Raw genomic sequence first — 9,141 nt, forward strand, 5'->3', positions numbered from 1 at the left:
TCTCAATTTATCTCCAATTAACACCTCAATAATTCCAACATAACTAAAATTATTTCAAGATAATTAGAAATTAAAAATCACCTTATTTTGGGGCGTTATACCGCTACCTCGTGGAGATCTCTAGACGTTACTGCCCAAAAACCCGAGACCCAAATTTTCGAAAACGCAAAAGCCTTCTCTCTTCCCCAAAAAACGCCAAGAGCGCCGAACTTGAACTCACCATCGAACGCCTTCAATGGAGCGTCGTAATCTCTCTCTTTCTCCTTTGGTGACTGTTGGTTGCCCCTCTCTCATTCCTTCTTTTCTTTTCTCTACTAAAACCTAAAAGAAGAAGATATGGATATTTGCAAAAAAGCCGTTGAGACATAATTACAATTCTACTCTCAACATAAAACCCAATTTTAACCACTTAAATATTGGTCATTTTTCTATAATGTGTTACAATTTGAGTTTGGTTTCAATTTATTCTTTGATTTATACTTCCAACTTTGATTCATTTTTCATTTTTAATGTTAATGTTTATTCATTAATTTAAACAATTATATAATTTTAATTAATCATGTTTCACTATTTCATCGTTATTAAAATTAATATTTTACTACATAATTATTTTAAATAAGTTAATATATACATACGCCAATGATTGTGCGTATTTAATGAAAAATCAATATAGAAGGTGTAGAATCTTAAAACCTATGGATCGAATTGAAACACACTCAAATACTAAAAGAAATTTCCAACAATTCAAAACTTAAAGATTATGGTCATGTTTACTTGAATCTGGTGGTAATAAACTAATAGTAGTTTAAAAATAGGACTCATTTTATTACATTTAGTGTTGTTTACTTGTGTCTTGCAATCTTACTAACACGTGAGACCCACATCTAAATCTATAAATAAAAAATGCAAATCGATCAGCGAATGAAGGTTGATCAATTTGATTGAATCTAAAAATTACATCATACCATTACCACTATCGTCATAGTTATGGTCATGATTATTATTATGCTTATAATTGTTTAAAAGAAAAAAAACTATGAAATTTGACACATTCAATTTGCCATTACTGTTATAAACTTAACAAAATATCTAATATTTAGTAAATACAATCGAAAGCAATCCAATCATGTGCATGTGATTTGATCTATTTATAAAATTTCATTACGAATACATTAGTTTTGATGCATAATAAATTTAAACTAAATCCAAAACAGAAACCAATCGTACTCCATAGCATCAGCTCGTGTGTATGCTATTAATATCCAATGGGAAGGAGTTGGGGTGAGCCTACGAGACTTCAAACTGAGGCTATGGGCCGCTGGCCCAGTTTTCATTAAACTTTTTGTTAGGTCCCCAAAAGTTGGATATCAAATCCATACCCCCACGTTGAAATCTTTTGAAATTACCGCTCCCTCCCCTGAAAATCAATATTAATTAAGAAAGGAATAACAAAAGTTTAAACGACATGGAAAAGTAAATTTATTTTAACAAAAATTGTTAAAATAGAAAAAAATGACAAAATAATGTAATTTTCTTTTTAGTGATTTTTCAAATATAGTTTTTTTTCTTTCTATTTTTAGAAAAATCTCCCAAAATTCAAACTACAGACAAATTAAAAAGTATTACATCCATACCTAAGTTGTATTCTTATATATATATATATCATTTTTTCATTTCTTCAATGTTAAGATAACTCTTTTTAAAATTGAATAAATAATAGATAACTAAATCAATAGTACTCTCTGGTTTAGACACGATTTCTCGAGAACTCTCGGGTTTACCAGAATTCTTCCATTTTATACCCTCTCCAACAATCCAACCGAAACTCGAATTTGTGACAAACTTTGCCTTTTGATTCAAAGCTTTGTTTCTCTGTTTTTCTTGTATTTGGCGTTTCTAAAATGTGGAATCATCAGCGGAAGTATGATGTGGAGGGCGGAGCAACACCGCTGTACCCCACGATGTTGGAGAGTCCACAGCTCCGATGGGCTTTCATTCGGAAGATTTACTCTATTATTACCATACAACTGCTCGCCACCGTTGCCGTTGCCGCTACTGTTGTTTACGTCCGACCAATTTCTACTTTCTTTAACTCAACTGGGGCGGGCCTGGCTTTATACATCATTCTCATTCTTACGCCTTTTATAAGTTAGGGTTTTTCCTTTGCTACTGAAATTGATGATCTTTTTTCTTTTTAAAGGGTTTTACTGATTTCTGTTTTGGGTTTTTGTTTGGAATTCTCCACAGCGATGATACCACTGTCTTGCTACTACCAGAAGCATCCCGTCAATCTTCTTCTTTTGGGTATTTTCACGATATCTTTTGCGTTCGCGATTGGGTTGACTTGCGCGTATACAAGCGGTGAGTTAGAGTATTCTTCAATTTGACCCTTTTTGTTCAGTTAATATTTATTATTAGCTTCTGCTTTTAGGTGAGTTGAGATTAGAGTATAAGTTCTTGCCTTTTTGGTTGAGTGACGCTTTGTAAATTTTTTTATTCTTGAATAGCTTCACAAGTATGCTGTATATAGTAAATGCCCTTGTTGTTGTCGTTTTTTTTTTCTTCTTTTTGCGTTTAGTGTCTTTTGCATTCCGCCTTTAGGAGTAAGGAATTGGTATTAAATAACATAGATTCCATCTTAAGCCAATCCTCAGTGATAGGGGTATCTATCTATCTTAGGAAAAGTGTGAGTTGCTTGTCATGCTCCCCGAAATGGTGCCTCCTTCGAGTTCACCATTCTTGAATTGGATCTTAATGTTATGTTTGGACAGAATGGGACTCGATGGACCTCTTTACTATGTTATATTACATAGATTCCATTTCAAAATTAATTACCAATGAGAGGAGTACATAATCTATCTTATCTTATCTTATGAAGAGTGAGGTGCTTTTTTTTCACTCTCAACATAATGGCTGTAAATTTAGTTTCGGTGTAAGTTTTTGGTTCAGTTCTAGTTTCTCTGAAAAATTAAGTATTGTCTTTTGGAATATGATGTTTTGTACTTGGTTTGCAAATGCCAAATAGTTCCTTGTGTCTGAGCTTTGAACAAATCATAAACAGGGAAAGTCATTCTTGAGGCTGCAGCTCTAACTGCTGTGGTTGTGGTGAGTCTCACTCTGTACACGTTTTGGGCTGCCAAAAGAGGCCATGACTTCAGCTTTCTTGGTCCATTTCTATTTGGTGCTCTGATTGTCCTCCTGATATTTGGTCTGATTCAGGTATGCTCATTATCATAACCCTCAGTTCAAATATGATATGAATATACTTTGAAATTAGTTTCTCATTAACATAATTTGAACTTCATTTATTGGGTGCAGGCCTTCTTTCCATTGGGTCGGACCTCTATTATGGTTTATGGATGTCTAGCGTCCATCATTTTCTGTGGATACATCGTCTACGACACAGACAATCTCATAAAAAGATACTCATACGACGAGTACATATGGGCATCCATTGCCTTGTATTTGGACATCATCAACCTTTTCCTCTCCCTACTGTCGATCTTCCGAGCAGCTGACAATTGAAGGGGGTTTTGGTGACAATTGAAGGGGGTTTTGGTTTGCTATGTAGTTAGACGTTCCCCGGATTTTCCCCTTGTGAAACAGGATCATTGTTATTAATAAATGGTGTGGTATGCTTCATATCTGTCTTCCTCTATGGTTAATAGACCATTATGACAAGAATCAAATTGTAAGGTTTCTATTGCTATTGACCAGGAGAGGGATTGAATCTCCCGCCAATTGTAAGTTGTTGTACCTAAACATAATAGTATTCCGAAATGCACATACTTTCTTTCTACTTCCCTATGCAAATGCACGTACGTTCTTACTTGCTACTTCTCTTCTATGTGCCTGTGTTGACGTATCACACGAATCCAATCTAAATGGAATTTGATCTGTATCTTTTTGTATTTTTATGGTGGTCTAAGTCATTCTCAAAGCATTTACCATAAAAAGAATGGTTGTTAATAAAGCGTGCCAACTCAAAAAGGAATAGATTGACGAAACGAAATTAAAATGAAAAGTCAAGGAAGATTGTCTAGATTGTCTTCTGTCAAATAATATTAGTTGGTTTGAATTTACATCTTCTCGAGAGTATTTTCAACCATAACAGGGGTTTCAATTAGTTGCTGCGTTGTACTTGTGATAAAATTTTGCATCTTAAACCTCTGGCATGTTGGATTCAAGAAATGTTCAACTTTCACAAATCTGATATCACAATCCTCAGGCTCTTCTTGAGAATTAGACTAACCAATTCAATGGTATTTATTGTGATTCAGATCTCCCCTGCCCTCCCCCTCTTTACCTGTGTCCACTCTTCCTAGGACAAGTCAGAGTACTAGAACCAACCACCTTGAACTAAACTACGAACTATCTAAGTCACAAGAGAGATAATACATTAAAACATTCCTAATATCTGCCCTTTGAATCAGCTACCAGTGAAAGAAGCTTTGAAACGCCTTGTGTCCACTGATCATACTCTCTCTGGCTCCTGCACTCAAACTCTACTATGCCTCGCATTTCTGTCTTCAATCCAAAGTAACGCCGCTGCTCCCCTCCCTCGAACAAGTGTCGTCCTGGCCATGCGGGTACATTCCTGCATACACCCAACACCACATCTGCGGTGCCAGAAACATATATCAACACCAAGGTCCAACTCTAATACCTAAGTTGTTACTAAGACAGTAAAAAGACTCACTCTTTTTCTTCTTTGTGATTGTTCCTGCAACATGTCTGCTCTTCATCTTCAACATCACCTGTCCGGTGCGGTGAATGTAAACAGACACTATTTTCCAGTGAAGATCCCCTGCATTATCAATCCAAACCCATCAAATGACTGTCTTGAACTTCCATTTTGTTGTTTCGACATCAAGAGAATTAGGTACCTTTTCGAGTGCGCTTGAGGAGCTCGGTGCCTCTCGCGAGGAAATCTTGAGTGTGAGCAAAGAGGAAATTCTCAGGTTGATGATGCTCTGGATCTTGGTTATGACCATCGTTGGAATGATGAATGTGGCCTTTGCTACTACCATTAGTACCCATCGGTATTCCTTTCTCTACTGGTAATACTGATGAGATATTCCATACTTCCTTTAGTGCTCTTGCTTTCAGTGTTGCTGCTCCTCGTAGAGCTACAAAATGATGGTGTTTCAATTTTTTAGTTTTTACAGTCACTTCCCCTGTTTTGGGGTTTTGTAGTTACAAATCTTTATTATTCATGGAAGTAAAGACTATGTTAAATGTTATTTCTAGTTCGTGAAAATTCATAAAAGTAACCCTTTGGTTTCCGAAATTTAGTCTGTAACGATTTAATTTTATATTAGTTTAGTTCTTTTGAACTTTACTATCTAATAATTTAATCCCTATATTTTAAAATTGGTTTATAGTTGCTATCATAGAAATGAATGTCCAGATTTAGCGATATTTTTTGTCTAAATGAATCAATAAACTAATTAGAGGTCTAATAAATTTGTAATATATATAAGTTCACTTTGTTAAAATTGTTTCATGAGGTTTTCACAGCAAGTTATTGTGTTAAGGACTACATTGTTATAAATTAAACTTCAAAAGCTAAATTGTTCGAGATTAAAAGTATTTTTCGTATGGAAGATTAAGGTCTTACCCGTGGCTGCTGCAGCAGTGAGAGTAGAGATATCATCATGAGATCTAACATTCACAGCAGAGCTAATAACCGAAGCAAGATGATCTCTTTCAGCCCCCATTGCCTCTGCTGCCTCCACACACTGAGCAGCCACCAAGGTGGCGGCAGAGGCCACAGCCATATCAGTCTTAGCCGTGTGCTCGTTCTTCTTTGACGAAGAAGAGGCAGCTTGGAAAGCTGCAATGGCCGCCACAGCGGCAGCCACTGCAGCAACCGAAACGGCAGCATGTAGTTGGGCATTGTGGGCTCTATGTTCTTCCTTTTTCTTCTCTTTTCTGTCCTTGAGCCACCTTCCCACCGTTTTTGATCCCCCGCCGGTAGTTCCCCCAACATTGCCAGCACTGGCACGGCCATTCGTGAAAAGGGGTTGAATGCTGTGATTGGCTCGAAAGAACTATAGAGGAGGATTGAAGAAATCAGTTATAGGGTGGTCTTATCTTTGATAGGTAGTTGTATGTTGAGTTGCAGTCATGATGTCATGCAGCAAATTTTCTTTATCTCTTGTAAAAATTTAGAACTTATATTTTAATATTATATGGTATTTAAGAATTTAGAAAAGAAAAGAATTAGAATTAAAAAGAAAAGCAATGGTTAAGGTAGTAATGGATGAATAAAGGGAGGGCACAGCAAGCAAAGCAAGAGAGGGGCAGAAGTTTGCCGGCTGCCAATATATATGAAGATTAGAAAGAGACGGATGCGGTAAAAGTAGAATCACATGAATTACTCTTTCCTTTTTTCTTTTACTGCTGCTTCTGCATAAGAGCCTCGGCGATAACTACTTTTAATTACCCATGTCCAAGCTAACTTTATAATTTTAACCTATATTTAACTTATTACTTAACCAACATTTCAAAACTATCATCTTTACAAAATATAGTGTAATATTACGACCTATTTATAATAGGTTGTTGTAGATCAAGATAGACTACTATTTATTTATTTACATTATATTATAATAAATACATATAGTTGTTTATTTTGATATATTGTAGACTATCACAAATACATTAGAATTTTTTGTTATATTTGTAATAGTTCCGTTTAAAATATTTTTTTCACATTGTCGTATCAATTTTGTAGATTTTAGAATATCAAAATTATTTGAAAATTTTATAGGATGTCAAAATTTTAGATTATGCCAACATCAATATCTATCCGTATTTTTAGCGGCAGATCTGAAATATTTTAATTCATTTTGTTATATTATTGCAACAAAATAAATATTTTTTCAAATGGCATTTTTTTTTTGTCTTTTAATTTATATAAATCAAACCAAGTTGTTTCTTCATATATTTAAATTAGTTAAAAAAAATAAAAGAAGGGGGAAAAAATAGTTTAAAAATAAAGCTATATACTTTCAAATTTCAAAAATTGACTTTAAAAAAAACTTCATTTTGAGTGTTGTTGAAGTTTAATTTATAATCTTAATTTTTGTTGGGATAAGGGGAGATTCAACAAATTATGATAAAAATTTACAAGTGTAAGAACAAAAAAGAAAAAAAAAAAAAGAGAAAGTAAAATAACAAAATTTATGTAAATTCAAACCAAAATTCTATATATTATTTAAAAGTATTATCTAAAAAATTGGAAATAAAAATTGAAAAAAGAAAAGCTGCAAAAAAGCAAGAGAGCACAGGCGAGCTGCCTTAGAACACACTACAAAGCAGAGTGCCGAACAAAAGGCTGCCAAAAACAGAGAAAAACAGAGTCATTGTCTCCTACATTCCAAATTTTGTTCTTTACCTTAACAACGTCGTCAAACTCATCGGACGGTGACACCGGCGGACTGTCCGTTTCCGTCAATGACCCACCGTTCAACGGCCCACTACTATGCGAAAGCCTCCCGGACGTCAACGGCGACACTTCCTGTAGAGCAACACAAAACCAAAATTTCAGAAAGAAGTAACCCAAAAACCAAATCCAAATTCAAATAGAAATTTAGCTTAATTTGATTGTGATTGAATTTTATGACCTCTCTAACGGACTGTGACATAATGCGATCAAGCACAAGTTGAGAAGTAGCGGAAGAAGAGAAAGAGAAGTGATTTCCATTGGCGTGAGGAAGAGGAAACTCTTCGAATTCTCCAGTGACGTCTTCGGGTATAGAAGACGTAGTACACGAAGAGCTACTAGCAGATTTTGGAGGCAAAGGCATTGAAGGAGAAGGAGCGGCTAAAGCTTTAGAAACTTCAAGAGCAGAGGCACTCCATGAACGAGAGAGGAACTCCATTGGAGCTCTTGGGCTTTCTGGTAAGTGAGTTCTAGAAGGTTTAAATGAGTAAGAATCATCCATTGAAGAGTAAAATAGTGAGAGAATAAGAATGAAGAAAAACAGAGTAAGTGAGGATTTGGTTTGTGGTGAGTTTGGGTTTTATGCTATGTGTGTTTGGGTTTTAATGTTTGTTAAAATCATGAAGAAGATGGTCAAATTGGGAATACAATGTGGGGTATAGGTTAGTCAAATTTTGCATGTGGCCTTTAAAGGAAAAAAAAAAAAAAAAAAAAGAGAGGATAGATAGAATGAGAAGGAAAAATAAATAAGTAAATAAAGATAAAGGTTTTCACTCTCAAAGCTAAGCTTTACTTTGTTTATGAGATTGAAAAAGTATTGGTTTTATTTCAAAAGTTATTATTAAAACTATGTTTGAGCTTCAAATTTATTAGAATTTTAATGTAAATTAACTCAAAAAAGTATGATGAGATCTAAAACCAAGATTGGGACCGCAACACTATTTTAGATCTTAATTTCTTTTCCAATAGATTGTATTCGATAGTTTTAAAATGTTTAGAATACTCAAAAGTAATATCAAAACATAAATCTTTCTTATAGATTAGAAGAAAGTTAAAATGATTATGAAAAAAATTGGGTGCATCATGAATTACACTCATCTTTTTAGGGTATTTCTAAGCGTTTAATCATAAATCTAGTCATTGGTTTTAAAAAAATATATTGTTATTAGCAGAGAAGGAATGAATGACATATTGAAGAAATAATTGAGGGATTATGAAAAAGAGCTTTAGTTAGTTGGTATTCATAGCCTTCTTCCTTTAGAAAAAGAAAAAGAGAAAGAGAAGCTAATGGCCAAATGCACACATCCCTAAGAGTCTTTCTCAAAATGAGCTTTGGCCAAGTCAAAAAGTCAAGTGGCTCCCTCTATAGTATATATATATATAATATCACTTCTACACTAACATTATATTAAATTTCTATCATATATCTCTCACCTTTAATCATATATTCTTTCCTTCTAAGGTTTCATTTCCATTTTTAACTCATATTTACAGTTATTATAATGATAGAAAAGGGCATTATGGGATAATTTTATCCCACCTATCATTACCATTATTGTTAAGAAAATGATACTAAATTGAAGATTAGGATAACACATACATCACTTTAAGTCTTTTGCATTGTTTTGTATAAGTTTGTTTTTGTTTTTATTTTTCCTTTTCATAACATAATGAAATTGGTAACAAGATTT

General features: G+C 34.1%; 2 protein-coding genes across 2 annotated transcripts; one reads left to right on the forward strand and one right to left on the reverse strand.

Moving 5' to 3' along the window:
- The first annotated feature begins 1,685 nt into the window (after positions 1-1,685).
- On the forward strand, positions 1,686-3,799 carry LOC103491248 (protein LIFEGUARD 2-like). Its single transcript, XM_008451120.3, has 4 exons — positions 1,686-2,148; positions 2,248-2,361; positions 3,062-3,219; positions 3,319-3,799. The coding sequence occupies exons 1-4, from the start codon at positions 1,902-1,904 to the stop codon at positions 3,523-3,525; spliced, it is 726 nt and encodes a 241-aa protein (XP_008449342.1). The 5' UTR covers positions 1,686-1,901; the 3' UTR covers positions 3,526-3,799.
- Positions 3,800-4,018: 219 nt separating this feature from the next.
- Positions 4,019-8,073, reverse strand: LOC103491247 (VAN3-binding protein-like). The gene is made up of 6 exons (XM_008451119.3): positions 7,632-8,073; positions 7,403-7,525; positions 5,621-6,053; positions 4,887-5,129; positions 4,700-4,807; positions 4,019-4,619 (listed from the first exon to the last, which is right to left on the reverse strand). The coding sequence occupies exons 1-6, from the start codon at positions 7,950-7,952 to the stop codon at positions 4,411-4,413; spliced, it is 1,437 nt and encodes a 478-aa protein (XP_008449341.1). The 5' UTR covers positions 7,953-8,073; the 3' UTR covers positions 4,019-4,410.
- Positions 8,074-9,141: the final 1,068 nt, after the last annotated feature.

This window comes from Cucumis melo, chromosome 5, assembly GCF_025177605.1.
Source record: "Cucumis melo cultivar AY chromosome 5, USDA_Cmelo_AY_1.0, whole genome shotgun sequence".
Taxonomy (NCBI): Eukaryota; Viridiplantae; Streptophyta; class Magnoliopsida; order Cucurbitales; family Cucurbitaceae; genus Cucumis; species Cucumis melo.